The sequence below is a fragment of the Chelonoidis abingdonii genome, chromosome 2 (assembly GCF_003597395.2).
Source record: "Chelonoidis abingdonii isolate Lonesome George chromosome 2, CheloAbing_2.0, whole genome shotgun sequence".
NCBI classification, from domain to species: Eukaryota; Metazoa; Chordata; order Testudines; family Testudinidae; genus Chelonoidis; species Chelonoidis abingdonii.
The window spans coordinates 79514458-79537528 of record NC_133770.1 but is presented as its reverse complement, the minus strand read 5'-3'; the positions used below and the strand labels follow the sequence as shown (position 1 = coordinate 79537528).

The 23071-nt window shown below is 39.1% G+C and overlaps 1 protein-coding gene across 1 annotated transcript in view; it reads right to left on the bottom strand.

The window, feature by feature from the left end:
* Nucleotides 1–23071, bottom strand: part of STT3B (STT3 oligosaccharyltransferase complex catalytic subunit B) — a 92763-nt gene that overhangs the window by 43674 nt on the left and 26018 nt on the right. Inside the window, exons 2-5 of the mRNA XM_032784155.2 lie at nt 10639–10747; nt 8382–8669; nt 5439–5504; nt 1352–1451 (exon numbers count right to left, since the gene is read on the bottom strand). Coding sequence (XP_032640046.1) covers nt 1352–1451; nt 5439–5504; nt 8382–8669; nt 10639–10747 — 563 coding nt within the window. The remainder of the gene's footprint in view (nt 1–1351; nt 1452–5438; nt 5505–8381; nt 8670–10638; nt 10748–23071) is intronic.

Sequence of the window (23071 nt, the reverse complement as noted above, 5' to 3'; positions counted from 1 at the left end):
TATATCCGCACAAAGGAAATACTGGAGGGATGGATCTATATTTCTGCACACCCAGTGTTTTCCATCCCCAGACAACGGGACCCAGCTCTGGTCCAGCACATGAGTGGTGATAGAGTTGGGGAGAAAAACAAGAGTGGGACTTGGAAGAAGGGCTAGAGGAGCCACTGAATATGGCGCATGAGATCAGGCTGGCTGCTGAGAAGCAGGTAGGATTCCCCGGCCCAGATGAGTCCTGCCTTCCAGCCTCCCCAGGAGATAGGACAACATCTGGGTGGTGGTGGGGGACATCAATGCACCAGCCAGGTGTGGGACTGGGGAGATGGAGGGAGGAGGAAGGGGTGTATGTGGAGCACAGCAGTCAGTAGGCAAGGAAGTGCCATAGGAATGGCAGTAGGAACTACCAGGATATGCCTTCTGTGTCTGGAGCTGACTGTTTCCCGCAGTCACAGTAGCTCCCCTTGCTTTCCCTCCACCCACCCCATTTACAGGAAGCTTCTACCCTCACCACCACTCTAAACTGCTCTTTAGATCTTAAATTTGCTGATAAACTAAAATTATCCCAAGATTAATAAAAGAAAAAAATGGCTTCTATGTGAAGTTGTATATGGGAAACAGCTCTTCCTATATTTTATAATGGGTCCGCTTCAGTTCCTTTTCCATTTTAGGTGTTTAATTTGAGCTACCTGAGGGTCCTTATTTTCAGAGAGTAGATGCTCAATACTTATTGAAGATTAGCTTCAGATGCAGATTGAACACCCTTTAAGTGTGTTAAGTTGGGCAGCTAAAAATCATTGGTCACTTTTGAAAGTCTTGGCAGTACACAACATTTTATTTGAACAGACACACTTGTATGTTATGCTGCTCTGTCTCTTGTTATCTGAGACAGCATATTATAGATGAGTTTTTCATTTTTTTTACTGGATAGCTTTTATAAAGCTGCAATTAAATCATACAGAAAGTACAGAAATATGAAACCTGTGTATTAAGGAATTTTAAAAATATTAAACAACTCAGTGAAGATTCAGTGAATTTCCCTTTCCCACATGGAATACTAAAAGGAAAAAAAACTATCTAGGAAATACACACTTGAGAGTTTTGAAACAACATGAACTAAACATGTATCACATCTGTATCTTTTTTATTTTGTAAACAAGAAGCTAATGGCTATTCAGCACATGACTAAGACTTGATATGAAATTATTAATTTCCCATTTAGTGTAAAAGATGTAAGTTAAATTATTAATTTCACATTCCTGTATTTTATGCCTCCCAAACAGAACTGATTGTTCAGTAAGAAGAGAATAGAAACCACTTCTCAAATAATTGATTTTTAGAGAGTCAGAACACTTACCTATGTAGACCCTCCTGCTGTATCTCTGCATCAACAGGAGCACAAACACATGCAGTGGAATAAGGTTGATGATGAAAACATAACCACCCCACGCAGAGACCTATGGGAAATTAAACTGTAAATTAGATCATTTAAATATAACTTGAGAAAGACCTGTACATTATCAGATTCTATTTATGTACTACTTATTAATACAGTAGTATCATTACATTCACAATTTTTTTTCTTTATTCCAATATAGGTTTTATATGAGACTTTTTAGATGACAACTGGCGTGGGGTGGAGGGAGAACAAGTGCATGATTGAAGATCATAACAGCTACAAAGGTGAAGGTTTGTGAATGCTGGTGGCAAAGCTCTCCCAATCAGCTTGTTCCTCTAAAATTTGCTGTCTAAGGAAAGATAGTTAAAAGCCCAAATTAAAAAGAGCTCAAGATGTACCTCTTTGACCAGTTTTTCTCAACTAATTAAATCCTGGATTCCTAGTGGAGCGATAAAGCCACAGGCTGCAAGAGAGCACGCCCGATTAAGACTGTCTCAATGCAAAATTTGGTATTTAAAATACAGTCATCACTATGGAAAGACATCCAAAGCCATTGTGATGGGTATCAAATAAATGCTAATAATAAATACAAATAATAATAATAGAGCTTGAGAGCAAGAATTAAAAAAGTTACTTTTTAAAAGACACTTCTGTGGGTCACATTAACAGTGAGCTAGTCATTACATAAACTTTAATTGAGATAAATATGGCCAGTCAGTTTGCAAATACATGCATAACTTTTCAGTCAATGCAGTAGCTATTCCTCTTTTCAAATGAGCTACTTCTTTGATTTTTGCAATGCAGAATGAAGTTTACTACCCCAAAATTGCAATTTTTACCATTTAATTCTCAGCTAATAGTTTAAGGAACACTGATTTCATTAGAAAGATAATATTACATTGGAGGATACATTTATGTCCAGTCCTAAAGACTGATCTGGGGGAAAAAACGCATATAACAAACTTGATTAAAACCTCAGCAGCAACTAAAGGTCTCATTAATTCTTCCACAAATGGAACAGCTATATTGCAAAGAATCACCACAAGAGATAATGCAAGTACTTTCCCTGAAAATGAAGGAACTTTATTCTTACTATTAATCTTAAACCCTGGCCAAATTTTAGCACTTAATTAGTTTACTCTGTCCCTTAAAACAAAGGAAAAATATGCAATATACCCTCTAGTTCAACTCAGGCATTGTGACATTCATGGGTAGATACAGCTAGGGATTCTGATACTTTGATGTGATATGGGGTGTTCTGCTTTGCACACAGTCCTTTTTTTTTCCCCTCAATTTGTGTCTGACACTGGGGGTACATCTTCACTACGGGCCATATTGGCAGGTAGCAATCGATTTCTCAGGGATCGATGTATCACGTCTCATCTAGACGCGGTATATCGACCCCGAACGAGCTCCTGTCGACTCTGGAACTCCACCAACGCGAACAGCGGTAGCGGAGTCGACAGGGGGAGCCGCAGATGTCGATCACGCGCCATGAGGACGGTAGGTAACTCGATCTAAGATACTTCGACTTCAGCTACGCTATTCACGTAGCTGAAGTTGTGTATCTTAGATCGATTCCACCCCCCCCCGTGTAGACCACCCCAAAGACGCTACTCAACAAGTAACACTGGCAGAAACTCATGATGAATCTCAGAATCTCTCTCATGATTTCCAGCAGTAAAAATATATTACCACTTCTTTTGTTATTTGACTAAATTTTGCAAATAGTCATTTTTAAAAGGATCTCCCATCAGAATACGTGGGTGCAGTAGAAAGTCTATACTATACAAGCATAACAAACCCAGGACCAATTTGTACATGATTGTATATCAGAACAGAAATATGTAACACACCCTTATGTGTGGTTTCACAACCACTCTACCATAATATGAAATAAATGTGCTTTATAGGACAATGCAATGTAAAAGAAAAGGCTTACAGCCAGTATTCAGTTGTGTGGGGGGGGGGGGGTGTTAAAAGGTGTTCAGGCTGCACTCTGTACTCCTTGGGGAATTCTGTGCCACTGCACAATCTTGCAGAAATTAACGTTGTGCATGCAGAATTACCTTTCCTCCACAGAAATGGGCTGCAGTACTGCTGGCTGCCACTAAAGGCCACTGGACCTGGCAGAGCCCAGCTCACACTTAGAAGACACTGCTAGGGGGAGACAGGGAGCTAGAGGGTGCCTGGCAACTGAGGGAAGGAGAGGGAGGCACTTAGAAAACTCCATACAAGACTGGGACCAAGCATCAGGCTGTTTCTCCCTCTGGATTCCTGGGCTCTGCAGGGGAAGGGGACGGGTATCTGGCTGGGGGAGCCATGGCTGGGCTCAGGGGGCATGGGGGTGTGGCTTATCTGGGCAAGGGGAGCCCCTGTGGATGGCTTCTGGGGGGCGGAGGGGGTGCAGGTATCTGGGCCGAGGGGCCCCGTGGCTGGGCTTGGGGGGTGAGGAGGGATTGTGGGTGTTTGGCCCCTGAAAGGCTTGGGGTTGGGGGGGGGCAGAGAAACTGGAACTAGGTTGTCATAGGGGTTTCTTTAACTCTCTACTCCTGGGGGAATTTTTGTGTATGTCTGTATTGTTACAGACATAGTTGCTAACAGGTATTTTGAAATAAATTACCAAAATAATTGAAACTGGTGTGATTATGTAGGGTTATTTTGACAAAGTTTGTAGAATTTTAAAATATTGTGCGCAGAATTTTTAGGCACAGAATGCCCCCAGGAGTGACCCTAGATACTGTATTCACACACAAATCCCAATCACAGTCCTATTGCTATTTTAGTATTCGTTAGTTTAAAATGTAAGCTCCTCTGGACAGAGATCCTTTTGTATAAGCTTGAGCTGCTATGTACATCTCTAGTGCTACATAAATAATTTTTCCAATCGACCTTTTCCCCCCTCTAGCAGGCTCCGATTCCCACCCTATTCTACCTGGAGGAATTTACCCATCATTCTCCAAGAAATCCTTCCCACCACAAAATCTTGTCCCACTTGAGTCAACCCATTTTGTAAAAAGGTCAGTCTTTCGCACAAAAGAACTCAATCAGTTGAAGCTATCCTCATTTCTGATGCTATCCTTTTTGCTAGCAGACTTCCTTCTGATTCCCCCCACATCTTGCAGAAATTCCCATCTTCACAGATTCATAGATTTTAAGGCCAAAAAGGACCATTATGATCATCTCATCAGAGCTCTTGCATAACACAGCTTCTTGCATTTCACCCAGGAATTCTTGCACTGAATCAACAACTTTTAGTTCAACTAAAGCATTTCTTTTAAATAGACATGCAGTCTTAATGTAAAGACTTCAAGTGATGGAAGATCACATCCCTTGGTAAGTATCAGAGGGGTAGTTGTGTTAGTTTGGATCTGTAAAAAGCAACAGAGTGTTCTGTGGCACCTTTAAGACTAACAGATGTATTGGAGCATAAGCTTTTGTGGGTGAATACCCACTTCGTCAGATGCATGGGAAAGCTGGTAAGCTGTGCTAGGCTAATGGTTAATTATTCTCACTTAAAAATGTGTACCTTATTTCCAACTTTAATTTTTTCTAGCTTCAACTTCCAGCCCTTAGATCCTGCTATACGCTTTTGTTTGCTACATCAATTAACCTTCTAGTATACAGTTACCTTCTCCCAGTGTACAAACTTCCAAGTGGTGATCAAATCACTTCTTAAACTTTTCTTCAATAAACTAGATACACTTAGCCCCACCCAAGATCCATCAATTCATTCCGAATGAGATCAGATCATCTCTACTCCATTTGAGCCCCCCCACACCCCCCAACACCATCACCAAAGGAATCTGTCTGTTCCACTTAAATATTCCTGGCCTATTCATACAAGGGAAAATTTATTTCCCAGAGAAAACAAATTTTTACAAAAGGTTCTGAGCAGAAACGTACACATCTGCCCTCTTCTCTGACTTAATTAGGCCAGCAGAAGCAGCTGTATGTTAGTTTAAAAAATTCAAAACCAAAACTTGTTTCCATTCAACTGGATTGAACAGAAACAGCTTAGTTAACATACAAATAAAAGGCTTACCATATAAAAGTAAGATAGACAGCAGCATATTGTCCAAAAGACTGACCCAGTTTTCACAGACTTCACCTTTAAAAAAAATCAAGTATTCAAGAATTACAAGTTACAATATTAGACAAAGCAATTAAAAATAGCATTACAAAATTCTGTCACCCAAGCCAAAAAATGTGCCCTTTTATGAAAAGTATGGGTTAAAGCAAAAAGACTCCCACAATCAGTTTGTATTTTAGGAATAACTGCCCACCTTCAAAATTCATGGATGTAGTTCAGAAAGACATCTTCCATAAAATAAAGCAACAGGGCAATTCGGTTCACCTGCATAAGGCCAATCAACCATAATAGCCTATATCCAACTTTTCATTCAAATTGGTGCTAGGACATGACACACTAGTTCAGTGGTTGTCATTCTATTTACCATTGTGGGCCCATATATGCAGCTCTCGGTGTGTTATGTGGGCTGCATCCACACAATATATATACTGCCTATATAGCCCTGAGGATGTCACATAGGCCTCAGGTGTGTGCTGACTGGGCTGCAAGCGGGCTGCAGGCTACAGGTTGAGAACCACTGCATTAAGTACTTCAACCTCTGAGGCAGAATAGTAGTTGCAGCATCTTTGTGCTACTTGAAGACTGGTGTAAACATGGAGCATATGGCCACTCCTCTGGATGATGACCATCACAACTCTCACCACCGCTGCTCTATCAGACCTTGTATCATATTATTAGGGTAAGTGCTGTTCTATTCTGAAAAATAACTTTGAAAACTCACTTTTTGAAGACAATGGGGTTCCACAGGTGTTGAGAGTATGATCTGACTTACAGATGATGTGCTAGATGTAAAGAACCCATTTTGACTGTGAGAGTCCATGACAATTTGTTGGGCTGTCAAAATATTTCTTAATACAATACAATATTTTGAATCTATGGTAACAATCACTGATCGATTCTCTTTTAGGGGTTGGTGGGAAGGCTCTGTATCCTTTATAGTACAGTAAACCTCAGTTGTGGATTACTACTGCTTTACCAGTCCAGTAGTCTTTATTATTTACTTTGATAAATAACTACATATTTTTCTGTGCTTCCAAATTTAAGATTCTCAACATTGTGTAGATTTTCATTTTGATGAATTATTACACTGCTGGGTGTTGGGTAAAGCTGGATGTTTCGACAGCAGATAAGGAATACCTGGGGTTTTGGCTCATGAAATTGCAAAAGATGGGTTTGTGTTTTGGTACTACACCTCCTCTTTCCCTCTCCCTTGTGAGTAAGAGTAGAGATTGACTAAGTTTGGGGGGAGATGCGTGAATTTTTTGTTCCTTACCCCAGCAATGGTTGGGAGCAAGCAGTTCCTCACTGCAACCTGCCACAATATTTACTACTTCAACAATAACAAAAGAAGTCAGCCTACTGTTTGTACTAAGATCACCAGCAATGACTTATGGCTTGTCTACATGGGGAAATTTTCCAACGTAGCTAGAGCAGAATAATTATTCCACTACAGTTATGCAGGTAAAAGTCGTTGTGTGGACACTATTCCAGAATAAAAATAATTACTTTTTTTCAAAAGAAAAAGTTATTATTCTGACTGAGTTAAGTATAGCAGAAAAAGCAGCAAAGAGTCCTGTGGCACCTTATAGACGAACAGACGTATTGGAGCATGAGCTTTCGTGCGTGACTACCCACTTCGTTAGATGCATGCATAGCAGAATAATTATTCCAGTAAATTTTAGCATGTAGATAAGTCCTTATTGTTGACATTTAAATTATAATTAGACTTCAAAACTAATAGAATCAATTCACATCTCACAGAACTACTTTTCTGGCTGTCTGCAGACTCAAAAATTGGGGATAAGTTCCTTTAAATTTCTCTCTCTCTTGTGCTCTCTCACTTTTTTTTTTGTTAACAGTACTGTTTAGCAACTTTTCATGAGGGGGATGCCTGAACAAGTGATTGGACAGGAAATAGTTCTAGGGCAATAGATTCTGAGATATTCTGTATCTTGAGATTGTGTGTTCTCATTTTTATACTATAACAAAATGTACACTATATTGTTGAATTAAACTGCACACTGAGTTGCAGTTTAGTTGATGGGTATACAACCCTCAAAGTGTCCCTCCAACATACAATAAAACACTGCTCTCCTATTTTGTTCTGTTTATTCTGTAGTACATAAAGACTTTCATTTACAGAATAGCAATTGTGAATTGTGTGAATCACAATAACCATTGGCTCTATTTTCATGCCCCAAAGCAGTGTGGCTAAATTAACTCAGTAAGTTATCCGCTGAACCACCCTGCAATACAACACAATGCTATGCTTTATAAAATATAATGACTCTGGTTAGCTCTGGTTTAATTGCATGAGAGACTAGAACAATATTTGCGCTGTATCAAAAGCACAAGGCTATTAATGTGGACCCTGTTTGTCTGGCTCTGCCCCTCATTGTTTAATTTGTGTTCAGTTGTATTTGCTATGCAGAACTTCTCAGATTACTTACAACAGCCCCGAAAAAACAAGAAGCTTAATCCTGCCCCTGCGTCTTTTTGTCATGCGATGATACAGGAATGTGTTCAAGCCATGCTAGCAAGCAGACTGAAAAATGCTAACTTAACTCTATTTTCATCACTTCACACACAGCCACAGAATCAAATACAAGAAAACCACTGTTTGAGCTGAAAACGTAAACCCTTTATTGTTAGAGAATATCCCTTGAAAAGTAGCATGACGGGCTGACTGGTCAAACTGAGGAGCAACAGTGTGGCAGATGTTCATATGTTACTTTTGGGTGCCTGTCCAATATTTCTCTAAACCTATTCTAGAAGGCAATGAGAATTATAGAAGGAAGACAAAAATTCTAAGGATCCAAAATTGGATCCTAAGGCAAAGGCCAGGAGTAAGGTCAGGAGAATAGAAAAAAATAGTGAATCTGAGCAATTACTTACCCACAAATAGTACGTGAACTGCAGTGCAAAAATGGCTATGCCTTCATTGTCAAAGGATCCTGCTACTGATCGAGATATGTAACCTGGAACTATAGCAATAAAACAGGCAGCTAAAAGCCCTGCTCCTTGGTTCCACAGTTCTCTGGTGAGCAGAAAAGTAGAAATAGATGTAAGGCCGCTAAAAACTGGTGCTAGGAATACGCATACATCTCTTATGTGGACTGTGACATTTAGCATATTTAAAATCCAATGTATAAGGCCTGCTGTCACCATCAACCCAGGGTAGACCTAGAAGAAAAGAGAAAGAAAATCAAATTATAATATTTCAGGATTGCAGAAAGGGTTGATTGTAAATCTATTTGCACACAACAAAAGTTACTTATTTCTTGGTTGATGCCAGTCACATGCAGAGAAAAACAGAATTACTCTAACACTGCTTTCAACATATCTGATACAACAACTTAAGGCAATCTGCCACACTTTAAATTATATTAAATGATTGTTGACAACATGTGCAAGAAACCATTTCTTCCAAATAAATGATGAAGCAACACATACAGATTCAAATTGTATCTACCCTGGAAGTTGTTATAAGGAAGATGATCTTGTAGGTCAGGCACAAGACCAAGAGACGTATGTTCTATTTCTAGTAAAGCTAGTCAGAAAATTTCAAGCCATCTGAAAGTGATGCAAAATTGAAACATTTCCCAGAAACTTTATGTACCGTTTTTTTAAATTTTTGTAATTTTTCAAACAGTTCTAAATTCCTAGTTCTATCATAGGCGTCCCATGTGACTTCTGCTAAATTGTTTAATCTTGCAGTGCTTCCATTTCCCACACCTGTAAAATGGGAGATATTTGCAAAATTCTGAAATGTAAGCTATGATTAAGTCACTGCCTGTAAACAAACAACCTATCCACCCACCCTCAGATGGATACTATTTTATACATTTAAGTGCAAAGTATTTTAAACAGTAGGAAACTTTGCCTATGAAATATTTTTAAAAAAATTGAACAGAATTAAGATGACCTCCATGGAAGCGTAGCACAGATTTACATGAGTCTGTTGAATCTAATATCCACTATATCTACTATGTGATTTCAGATAATGATAAAACATTGTAAGTAACAATTTTACTCTACAATATTAGGAGTTCAATGAAACCATGGTGCCTATACATTATACTAGAACATTAAAAAACTTCAAATGCCTTAACTGCCTTGCAAAAAGAATATAAGTAACGACAGGTTTCAGCGTATAAGTAATACATTTCTGTTGAATTAAACTTTAACATGGGTATTCCCTTAAATATCTCCAAGACTTAGTTGCAGAGGTGAAACTCTGAAGTTAAACAAAAAACATCAAATATGTTAAGAGATCTTCTGAAATACGCCAGAAATTAAAGATGAAATTATATTTTTAATCCATTTTAACAAGGATTTCCAAAAGTTTTATAGAGCTGGTTTTGTTTAAAAATCAAATCACCATTTAATTTATTGCATAACACTCTGTAAACTCACTTAAATGGTATTTATTCTCTTATTACTGAAGAAAAGGTGCTTCTATGGGTTTTCAACACATTTGCCTGTCCTTAGAACTCTTTACACGTTTCTGATCTCAGTCTTCCTTAAATCAATGACATTTCATTGTACCACAATTTGATGTCATTTAATTTTTTTTCTATCCTTGCTGTTTAGCACTTTGCATCCACATTAATTTTCTCATTTATTTTTTATATTCCTTAGAAAATCTTTACAGTTCCCTCATTATTTTAAATCTAAAAGAAAAGTATTTGCCTAGTGCAGACCAATATCATTTTCTACAGACTCAAACATCCACTTAAAAAAAATAATAGATCTAAACTTTGGCTATAAACATGAAAAAGCCAAGCATTACTTTTGGCTTCAATTGAAAAATGCATAGTCATCTATTACATCAAAGAGGTAGGTCTGTAATGATACATGCTACAACAAGACAACAGGATTGCGAACGAGTAATAATAGTCTCCATTACTGCTACTGAAAATTGACATATAAGCATATACTACTCAGGTTTGGCTACTGATTGACAGTAAATTGTCTGTACTAGAGGTATAAAGCTGACATTGTATTAGTAGTAACTGAAATTCTTATCGTAGCTATTACGGCAATTAAGAGCACATTACATTCAGTTTCTCCTTTAACCCATGTAGTAATTTTACTTGTAGTTATCCTGAATTTTTTAAATTCACCAAGAAGTGATCATTCTCATACTTACAGTTCCACCTACTATTCTTCCCAGTGGATACCATGCTCTTTCATCAAACCAATTTAAAAATTCATAAAACCCATGGGATGCAAGGTGATGTGTTGCTCTATAGTTAAACCTAAAAAAGTAAAGAGAAATTTAGAATACTAACTTCAATTACTCGATAGCAACAGCAGCTAATCTCACTTCTTTCCATAACCTAGGAAATAGTTATTATAAATCAATATCTGGGTCAAGTGTCAAGACCCGTATGTGTAAAAGAAATAAATACAGCATTCAATTTTGGACCTAAATACAGTTCAGAATCAAGCGGCCCAAAGTTATATTTTTCCCATTTATCCACTATAACATTGCTTGCAGATTTAAAACCGGCGTTTAAACACACCATGCAAAATGTGCCTCCCCCCACTTTTAAAAGCTTATATTAAAACGTGTTAGACATTCTCTCATTTTCAACTTTACTCTAATCTCTGCACCATGCAAGTAATCAAATCTTTAAATGTAATGAATCAACAGATTATCCATTATAGACAGACCACTTAGGATACTGGAAAAACTGGCTTCAGATCATGGCAGAATTTATTTGTCAATCCTTCATTCTTAAATTAAGTATATTGCTAGCATTTACTCTACTGCCAACTTTCAAATTATAGCATCAAGATGAAATAATATGGCAAGATAGAGAAAAGCATTACCAACAGCACTCTGCATATAAACAGTAAGCAATGTTACAGTCTGTTGGCCTGGACGTTATCCCCCATTTTAATATAAAAGAAAATTCTAAAAATAAGTTTCTTGCATGTATTTTCTGTAGCCAAAGACCTAATTACCTTAAAAGTACAAGAAAAAGGAGCCCTCCCTTACACAAGTGTCTACCTATTCAGTTTAATATTTCACACCACATATATCCCTCAGAGTCAACAGAATGAGACTAGCATTTTACCCACACAGTGCAAGAGCACTCAAGATCCTGCATACTCGAAAACAATTTTAGCATCTGAAAGACATCTAAACATATGTCACCATCAGTGATTTTTAATCAACACGACAAAGGAGCACAAGAAACTGAAATTCAGTTACAGAGATCAGCAGATTGCAGGTTCACATTTACTGAGCCAACCATCAGTCAAGTGAGGTTGTAAGCAGATTTTTTTAATATAACATTTTCAACAGACACTCCTATGGGATAAATAAGATACTGTATTGGATAAGCCCACAGATAAGATACTGTGTACTATAAGAAGAAACCAACTATGTTTATATAAGAAAATTCATAAACATCAATCTTTCTGACCTAGAAAGATTCAATCATATAAAGCGACGAGCCTTTAATTTCTAATAAGCTTCAAACTATTCTCATTTGACTAGATTGCTAAAAATATTAATTCTTCAGTTCTGAACTGTCAACATTAATATGATATGTAAAACACCATACCTGTAAAATTAGTCTCTTATCTAAGCACAGCAAAGGTTTATCGTTAATTTGATTAGTGTCAATAGTATGCCCAGCATTGCACATTATGAAAAGGAAGACGTGGTCCCAACCTCAAGAAGCTCACAATCTAAACAGCTGACATAAAATGCATAGGACATCCCAGTGGCTGGTGGTGTTCTAGAGCGTGTCTTTTTTTCCCAATGAGTTGCTGATAACATATTTACTGACATAGTTTAGATTAGAAATCCTTTAACAAAGCCTCAATTGGATGCTAAAAAAAGACAGCTAATATTTATTGTGCCACAATTCCAAGACTGCTTAAGTGGATGAAATAGGCAAAAACCATTAACCTCCTCCTTGTGGTGCAAACTACTGTTAAATATGCACAACTGTCCTCAGTGGAAAGTGAACTTTAACATCTGTACTTTCTGCTTTGGGAGTATAATCTTAAATCTTTAATGAGCACTGTCAACTGCCAATGAACACTAGTGAAGAAATTCCTTTTTATTTATAACATTAGGATGGAAGAATTTAATTTTCCACTTCTCCCTAATATACTTCTGACATATAAAATAAACTAACTCCAGCTTTCCAAAATGGACTGTGATTCCTGTCATAAAATAAAAATTTACAAAAATACACATTTCAAGATTTCATAGTTGAAATGAACAGCAATAATTACATTAATTTTGTACCTTGACAAGATGTACAGTAAGTGTTGGGAGTGGCCATGCAGAACATTATAAATACAGTATGTAGATCAGAAAACCAGAATATGAATACTACCGTTCTTCTAAACTGCAATATTTAGTATTCCTATACTGTAACAATGACTATTCACAGAATTTAAGAACTTTGGCGAGATACATACACTAATGGGAGTTGTGGGAAAATCAGGCCATTTAAAAGGCTACATATGGATTTAACAGGTTAACTACAGGCATCTCACTTTCTATTTTTTTTACCCAAGGCATTACTTGTCCCCCAAGAACCTCACAAATGAAAACCGTCCAAGATTTGTGCATTCAAAAACTTTCTGGTTAAAGCTCCTAAGTTACGCTATACATACTGTACATCAGGGGTCTCAAACTCAAATGACCAGGAGGGCCACATGAGAGCTAGTTCAGTGGCCCGAGGGCCGTACCACTGACACCCCTCCTCCACTGCCCCTGGCCCTGCCACCACTCAACCCCTTCCATGAGGCCCTGCCTCCTCCCACCCCTTCCCTGCCTCCATTCCAACCCCTTTCCTGAAGTCCGGACCCCAACTCCGCCCCCTCCCTGCCCCCAGAGGGTGCATGAGGGGTGTGGCAGAGGTTCAGGGCAGGGAGTTGAGGTGCTGGCAGTGGGCTCAGGGTGCAGAAGGGATGTGGGATGCAGCAGGGGGCTCAGGACAGGGGGTTGAGGTTCGGGCAGGAGGCTCAGGGCAGGGAGTCTGGGTGGAGCAGGGGGTTGGGGTTCAGCCAGGGGGCTCAGGGAAGGGGATTGGGGTGCAGAAGGGCTGTGTAATGCAGCAGGGGGCTTAGGGCAGAGAGTTGGGGGGTGGGGTGCAGGAGGGCTTTGGGCTCTGGGGTGGCAGCGGCACACACCAGGGCCAGGCAGGCTGCTGGCCCCGGCCCTGCTCCACTCCGGGACATAGCTGGAACCATGTCCCTGCAGCCCCTGGGGGAGGGAGACACAGGGCTCTGCACACTGCTTGCCACGCTTCAAGGTACCTCCCCCGAAGCTCCCATTGGCCACGGTTCCCCGTTCCCAGCCAATGGGAGCTGTGGGGAGGGAGGGGGCAGTGTCTAGAAGCCAGGGCAACATACGGATGGAGCCCTCTGCTTCTCCTTCCTCCCTCGCGCTGCAGGGATGCGATATCAGTTGCTTCAGGGAGTGGCGCGAGGCTCGAGGAGGGCAATCCCTCTCCTGGAGGTAGGCCGGGGGGGATGGGCCACTTGGCAGGCCACAAGAAATAGCCCCATGGGCCGTGTGTTTGAGACCCCTGCTATACATCATGAACTAATGATGGCATTGTCAAATAAATAGTCTAATTTTATTTCAAACAAAAAATGGTTAGTTACCTTACAGTAACTGTGGTTCTTTGAAATATTTTGCCCACACAGATTGCATGCTAAGTGTGCATGAGACCCAGGCACAGGAGATAGATTCTTTTGGTCGGTAGTGACTGTTGAGGTTGAGCACATGAGCTGCATGTACTTGAGCCCCTCTGATGACAGCACTGAAGGCAGAATGGCTGCAACAGACACTCAGTTTCTTCATCAGTACAGAAGTCCCTAGGCCAGTGGTTTCCAACCCATGGGCTGCTTGCAGCCCAGTGAAGCACACAGCTGAAGTCCATGTGACATCCTCAGGGCCATACAGGTAGTATATACGTTGTGTGGATGCGGCCCACATAACACAGAGAGCTGCATATAGAGCCCACAGTGGTAAACAGGTTGAGAACCACAGTCCAAGGCCAAAAGACTTCATACAAGAATGTGTGTGTGTGCGGGGTGGTGGTGGTGGTAGGGCATCATGGGATCACGTCTTCTCAATGAACTGAGACAGCTCTTTAGTTATTATGTTAGTAGTGCTGAACATCATGTAGTGGTGCTGCTTGTAAGGATTTTTTCTTTAAGTATTTGTCTACGTAGGTCCCATTCTAGGAGACAGGCAAAAGAAGCGGTCTCTCTGGTGAGTGCCAGCAAATGGTGAATTAGTGCAAGGTGCAAATGCTGAATCAGTTCTAGAGGCTGACACTTGAGAATGATGAGCTTAAAATGTATGTATGGAGGTCCAAGTAGCAGCGTTACAGATTTCAAGTAGAAGAGATGATTTTTGAAATGGCTGAAAAGGTTGCCTGAATTCTAATAAAATGTGCTTTGATATGAGACGGTGGGGTCAACTTATTCAGTTCATAACAAAATTCTAATACAGTCTGATACCCCTTTTGAGAGTCTGTTGAAAAAATCCACCCTCTGGATTTATTACAAAAGGTACAAAAGGTGTGATCTGTGGAACAGTTTTGTCCTACTGAGGTAATACAGATAGCTCTTAATATGTCCATACGTGGAGTTTAGTCTCTGCCAGGGACTAGTAAGGTCTTGGAAATAATTAAATGAATCAAATTATTTAAATAGAAGTCTACGCCCACTTTAGGCAGAAGTTTAGAATGAAAATGAAGAATAAACTATCTTTCTGGGAAGTGGCATAGGCGGCCCTACCATGAATGCCTGACTTTCGCTCACTCTGGACAGAAGTAACAGCCATCAACAATGCAATCTTAATAGAAAATGGTACACAGAACAGGAGCACATCCAAACTGTGAGATGTAGACTCTGGATCCGGGCGTCAAATCAGACCTTCATCCTGTGACATGATGTCCAGAATGACAAGCAGCTTGAATTGTGGTTGAAAGATTTAGGTGTATCATCTCTAAGTACCAAAACTGCAGTGTCTACAATAGGGCTATTAACATAACTTGCTGCCCTGTCATGTCATAATTTCCTAAGGACTCTGGGGATTAAAATGCTTGGGGAGAAAATGCATAGATTTGATTCTTGTTCCACTGAATCAGAAATGAATCTGAGATGGAGCCTGGACTCATTCCTCCTGTGGAGCAAAACATGAGATTTGTTGCTTAGACTGGTCATGAATATGTCTATAGTGGGAAAGCCCCGCTTCTGAAAAAGTCTCTGAAAGACAAAATCCTTGGAGGATGATTCATGAAGAGATTAGCATTTTCTGCTGATCTGATCTGCTAAACTGCTTTGGAACTCAGGTAAGTGCAGAGCTCCTTCAGTCATGTTTTAACACAATCGAGTTTTGTAGCGAAGACAAAAGAGAAAAGAAGAGAAAAACACACCAGTCTTGTTGATTTTAACTGCTACTATTCAGAATCTAGTGGACAGCAGTGAAATTGGCTGCAAGGTCAATACTCTCCTGCCATTCGGGAAAGCTCTGAGCAACAGAGACAGGCACTGATGCTATTCATGGGGGAAGAGGACTCAAAATGAAATCTGGGAGAACAGTGGAAACACACAATCAACCCACCCTTCCAGACAGCCACAGTCAAATAAAGGGGTAAAATGGTAGGAGACCATCATTGCATTGGCAGCTACAAACTTTGGAGGAGTAATGAACAGAAAAAGAATACTCCTTTTCCCTTACAGCAGCAAGGGGATAGGATTAGGCTGTAAATTTACCAGATACCTACTAGACAGAGGATGAAACAGGGTGGATAAAAATCAATGATTAAAAAAAATCTTTTTTTTTTTTTAATTTAAATCAGATTTTTTGATAGATTTTTTTCTCCAAAATAATTTTATCTAAAGATAGCTTTAATTAAGATACATTATAGCTCAAAGATATCTCATTATGGAATAGGGATTATAAATTCTAATTCTATAGTATGAGACAATATATTCATGTAATGTTTAAGAAAAGTTTTGTAAATGAGTTTCAATAGTTCATGGATTAGGGACCCAATCTTATGAGGTTCCAGGGGCTTCTGTATAGATTAATCTTTCTATCTACCCAATGGGACTCAGTGCTCAGTCTAGAAAATACCATCACAGATGCTTTGTTTTGCAGTTCTCAAACTGTGGATTTGTGTCTCCAGAGATAACATGCTTATTAATAGCAAAAATGTTTGAAAATAAACAAACAATATATAGAGGTGAGAAATAAGAGACCCCAAGCCTACTGTCCCTCTGCAAATTTGTGTACACAGAGTCAATCCCTTACCTCTCTCTAAAAGTGCGAAGTTTCAAAAAGTTCAATGACTAGAAGATTGTTGGGGACGGACTAGATCTGGACAAGGAAAAGAAGTCTGGAGATAAATATGAGAAGGGAGAGACAGGCAGTAGAAAAAAAAGTGAAACTGTTTGAGCAGCATATTCCAGAAGTCTTGAGGTCTTTCTGAGTGTAGCCTTCATTGATTTGAGATCTACCGTACCATTCTTTCACTAGAAAGGAAAGCCTATAATGGCAGCAGGCCGTAAAAGAGACCCAGTTTGGGAATATTTTAATGAAGTTTCTCTACCTGCGGGTAAGACAGGCATGCATGCAAAATGTAAACAGTGCAATAAAGAAATGCAAGGCCTGGTTGCCTGAATGAAACAACAGCATGAGAAGTGTTCCTTCTCAGGAAGAAGCTGCATTGAAGATGATGAAAGGAACATGTCTGAACATGCAGGATCTTCAGGTTGGTAAACTTTTCTATTTCATACTTCTTTCTTAAGGACTGCCTGTCTTCCTTCTGGACTATTCTTGAATTCTCACTTTGAGCAAAAAATATAATTGTTACTCTATAGTACTATCATTTTGGATGCAGTTGTGATAAAAAATAAATAGCTGAAATAGGCAGATCTTCCTTTTACAATTTCACCTTTAAAGTAGTACTGAGTGTCAGTGAATGCAGTGAGTAATGCTAAATGAGCAGTGTAGTAGTAATAAGTAAAATAACTGCACTGACTTATTTAGTTTAGAAGAATCCATCCTCAACATACAGGAATCCCAAGATTATCCACCTTTAACATCACCATCGTCTACAGTTTCAGAGTTATCTGCCAATGATAGCGTTTCAGTCACATCATGTATGTCACATAGCCACAGTATATCACCTGTAGCAAAACGGAAAAAAAAATCTCCATCATCCAGAAACAACCATAGAAAAGTTTGTGATAAGAACCAGTAGATTACAAAAAGAGGTAACTCTTCTTTCCGTTTCATTGAGAACCCTCACTTCATTAACATGGTTCATTCATTAAGACCAGGATACAGTCTACCCAACAGAGCAGATGTTGCAGGCAAATTGCTGGATAAAGTGTATGAAAGAGAAATTGAGCAGTGTGCAAAAGGTCTAGATGGTGAAATTGTTAATCTGAGTCTTGATGGGTGGAGCAATGTCCACAACCATCCTGTGTATGTGCTTGTGTGACAACAGAAGGAGGAAATGTCTTCCTTACAGAAACAACTGATATGGAAATGCACACACATCAGAATACTTACAAGTAGCAGCAGTAAAAGCTATAACAAACTGTGGAAAAAAATCAAATGTCTAGTACGCAGCTTGGTCACAGACAATGCTGCAAATGTATCCAAGATGAGAAGAAATTATGTAGAAGAGAGTGAAGACAGTCCCAAGCTAATAACATACGGATGCAGTGCTCATTTGATGCACCTCCTAGCCAAAGACTTCAGTGTTGCAGAAATAAAGGCTAATGTTGTTGAAATTGTAAAATACTTCCGTAACAACCACTTTGCAGCAGTTGCTCTGAAAAAAGTAGGAGGAACCAAGCTAACTCTCCCACAGAACGTGCGATGGAACTCAGTAGTGGACTGTTTTGAGCACTATATCAAGAACTGGTCTAATCTGATGACAGTTTGTGAACAAAATAGTGGAAAAATAGATGGCACTCTCACAGCCAAAGTTCTCAACAGTTGGCTTAACAGAAATGTTGAACACATGCTGAATACACTGAAACCTATTTCTGTAGCCTTGAACAAAAAGCAAGGAAATAGCTGTTTTATTGCTGATGCTGTTGAAATTTGGAAGGAACTGAGTGAGATCTTAAAAAGAGATATGCAATGAGAGAGTTAAATTACAAGCATTAAAAAAAATGAATGGGACAAGCACTATCTCCAGCTCATTTTCTTGCAAATATTCTCAATACTCGGTACCAGGGTCAAACCTTAACTTCTGAAGAGGAGGAGTTGGCTATGACATGGACATCCAGCAATCATCTCTCCATACTGCCAACTATAATAAATTTCAGAGCTAAGGGTGAATCATTCAAAAAAATATATGTTTGCTGATGATGTTTTAAAGAAAGCCACACCAAGTGAACTTAAACACTTGGAGTCAGAGACCACTGAAGTGATAATCTCACTTTTAACAGGAGTAGCTCCTTCTGCCAGTGCAGAAAGAATGTTTTCTTCCCAGTTTGGACTAATTCATTCCAAATTGAGAAATCATTTCCTCAAAAAGCAGGAAAGCTTGTTTTTCTTTTCCAGATTATGAACAAACAGGAAAACAACTGAGTTAGCTGCAGAAGCCAATATTTTAAGTTTCTCAGGTTGACCTGGCTGACATAGTCGATTTAATTTTTTTTAAAAAATATTTTATTTAACTATTTTAGTTAAAAACAATTTCACAAAAAAAACCACCTGATTTTAAAAAACTTGAATGTTTAACTAAATTCAAAAATTCATATGTTTGTTATGTTAAAATATTATATGTTTGCTGTTGAAGAAAAAATCCAGAATACATAATATTGTTGTTTTAGTTAAATAAAACAATGTAAATGTCTGTCTGGTGATGTTCTCCTTCTACTACAGCATGGGAAGAAAATCCTCCAAACATTAATGATTAACCTGTTGAACTGGAGATCGTTCACCTCTCAATGATTTCATAAATATCTGCTTCGATTACCTTTGGTAAATGAAATAACCAAACAATCATTCATTTTCTGGATAGTACTGTAAAACTAATCTGAAAAGTTTTCAAAATAAAATCACTTTAAAGATGTATAGTGTGTACTTTCTAAAATGAAACCTACATCTAGCTCTGAGTTGTGAAGAATACGTATTAAGTTATAACAACAACAAGAATCACTTTTACCTAGATATCCATGATTAAATGAGTTTTCTCGTGATAGCAATTTAAATCAAATCCACCCTGGATGAAGATGAGTTTTTGAGAAGGGCCCGGGGACAGCACCCCCCACTGCTCTAGAGCAGATGAAAGCAATGGAAATGGTAACTTCACACTTGCATGTACCCAAACAGTGACAGACTCATTTTAGTATACGTTACTAAATACTAGAGTTAAATTCCTAACAAATCTATAGCTGTATGTGCGAGTGAGTGGGTAAATTAGGAAAAACTCTCTCAGAGAGACAGACACACAGAGATAGACAAGGGGAAAAGAAAAAAATAGGAGAGAGAGAATACAATGTGAAGAGAAGAAGGAAGAGGAGGAAGAAGAGAGAAAAACAGAAGACACATCACAGGAAAAACATCCATGTTCAGTTATACCAGGGGTGGCCAATTCGAGCCTGAGAAGGAACCAGAATTACCAAGTACATTGCCAAAGAACTCACAGTAATACATCAGCAGCCCCACATAAGCCTCCCCGCCCCCGCCCCCCGGGCCCTGCTCCCAGCGCCTCCACCTACTGGCAGCCCCGCCAATCAACGTCTCCCCTCCCTCCCATCAGCTGCTTTGTGGCATTAAAGGCTCGGGGGGGGGGGGAGAAGGGAGAGGAGTGAGGGCACTGCCGGCTCAGGGGATGGGGCAGAAAGGGGTGTAGTGGGGGCAGGGCCTGTGGCAGAGCCAGAGGTTGAGCAGTGAGCATCCCCAACACTTTGGAAAGTTGGAATCTGTAGCTCCAGCCTATACAAGGAGCCGCATATTAACTTCTGAAGAGTCACATGTGGCTCCGGAGCCACAGGTTGGCTACCCCTGAACTATACAAAAGAAAAAGTAGAGTGAAGCCAGGAAGGGAAATAAGGTCTAAAATATAAGTAGTGTGGTTGTTTCTTTTAATGAATTAAAAATACAAGTTAAATGTACAATTTTACAACTAAACGTTCTTCAATAGTACATGACACAATGGAGCAAATAACCAATCAATTTATAAGCACCTAAAAAAAAGTAAGGTGATAAGTAACAGTCAACATGGATTTGCCAAGAACAAATTATGTCAACCCAATCTAATATCTTTCTTTGACAGCATAACAAGCCTTGTGGATAAGAGGGAAGCAAGAGACGTGATAGATCTTGACTTCAGTAAGGTTTTTGATACTGTCTCACGAGACCTTCCCATAAACAAGCTACACAAATACAGACCAGATGAACCAACTATAAGGTGGACGCACAACTGGTTGGAAAAGCATACCCAGAGAGTAGTTATCAATGGTTCAGTCTAGCTGGAAGGGTATACTGAGTGGGGTCTGCAGGGACCTGTGATGGGTCTGGGTCTATTCAATCTCTTCATAAAAGATTTGGATAATGGCACAGAGGGCTCTCTTATAAAGTTTGCAGATGATACCAAACGGGAGTACTATGTCCAGTGCCAAACACCACACTTCAGGAAACATGTGGACAAAGTGGAGGAAGTCCAAGGCAGAGCAGCAAAAATGATTAAAGGTCTAGAAAACATGACCTATATGGACAAATTGGGAAAAAAATGGGTTTGTGTAGTCTGGAGAAGAGAAGACTGAGGGGGGACAGGATAACAGTCTTCAAGTACATAAAAGGTTGTTATAAAGAGGAGACTGGTAAACTATTCTCCTTAACCAATGAGGACAGGACAAGTAATGGGCTTAAACTGCAGAAAGAAAGTCTTAGATTAGATATTAGGAAAAATGTCCTGTCAGGTAGTTAAGCACTGGAACAAATTATGTAGGGAGACTGTGAAATCTCCATCATTGGTGCTTTTTAAGAACAGGTTAGACAAATACCTGTCAGGGATAGTCTAGATACTTAATCCGATCTCAGCACAGTGGACTGGACTAGATGACCAATCAAGGTCCTTTCTAGTCCTACATTTCTTTGATTTTCTCCTTGAAATTGCATAGGGTCTGACCTTGGGGAAGTGGAGCTATACAGGTTTTTTTTACACTTGCCAGTAAGCTTCAATTTGCGGGTGAACATTTAAATGTTTTAAGCCTATGTGAAGGCGTTAGGGATACTTTACAGCCACATAGTCCTTGCTCTTGACATATTCAGTCTCCAATTTCAGACTCTGGAGGGGGATTGGAAGGGTAATCTGAACCATGATTAGCAAGTCTTTTGTATACTCCATTTTACTACATCATTTCTCTCAGAAATAAACTAGTACCCTTGAGTAGTTTAAGGTAAGCCTAATCACTTCAGCTCCCACAAGTGGTAAATTGGACAGGTTTGTTAGAACCCTTCCAAAATGCTGTCCTTGGCCAGCCAAATACAAACTCCAACTTCTGTGTGAACATGCAGATGTACACATGTTTAAGCCAGAATGACTAAATGAAACTGTCGTAACTTTCATCCGTCCCTCTCCCCTAATGATTGTTTCTCTTATTTGTAGTATCACATCTAAAATTAGATTTTAAGCTCTTCAAGGCAGGGACCATGCCCTTCTACTAGCATTGTAAAGTACATAGCACATTTTTGGTCACTATAAAAATGAACAAATAACAAAAATAAACAAACTGTAGTGTAGATAAAACCTAACGATGACCACATAACTGGATTTTACAGTGATGATGTTAGTCCCTTTCTACACAACTTTTAACCACACAGTAATAGGGCTCCGGGACTACCATGTTGTACCTATATACCCTGATGCAATTTTAGATGTAATATAGATGGGCTATAAATTTAAGTTTACTAGTTTTAAATATATTTTAAATTAAATATCAAAAAGTGCAGCAAAATATTAAAGTGAAGAAGCAGAGCAGCTGTACAAGCAATCACAGTAATTGGATTTTTGTAGTAACATGCATTTTGGTTGGTTTATAAGATGAGAATTTTTAAATTTAGCTACCTGATTAACATTTCCATTAATATATTAGAAAATATCAATACTCATTTTCTCTTGGCTAGCTTTCCAATTTTAGGTTTGATTTTATTCAACCCTGAAAGCTGCTCTTCCATGACATGGGGTGACACTGTAAGATGACTGGTTATCACTACTCACTGTAATCATCTGTTATATCAACGAGCTCTAGAATAACTGCAGCGCTTCTGTAACAAATTAAGTACTGCTGTATTTATAAGCAGACACCTTTGGCTTTGACAATAAGTACTAAGATTTGTACTTCCTTGACAAAAGCACTGTTTAAAATGAATACTTACAAAGGTATTTTGCTTACTCTCTGAGTAAAACATACATAAAAAAACAAAAACAGTTGGAGGACAGTAGTGCAATAACTTCATTTAGAGATTTGCAACGCTAGAGGTAGACAGAATTGATAGTTATAGAATGCATTTGACCTTTCATAGACTCATAGACTTTAGGGTCAGAAGGGACCAATAT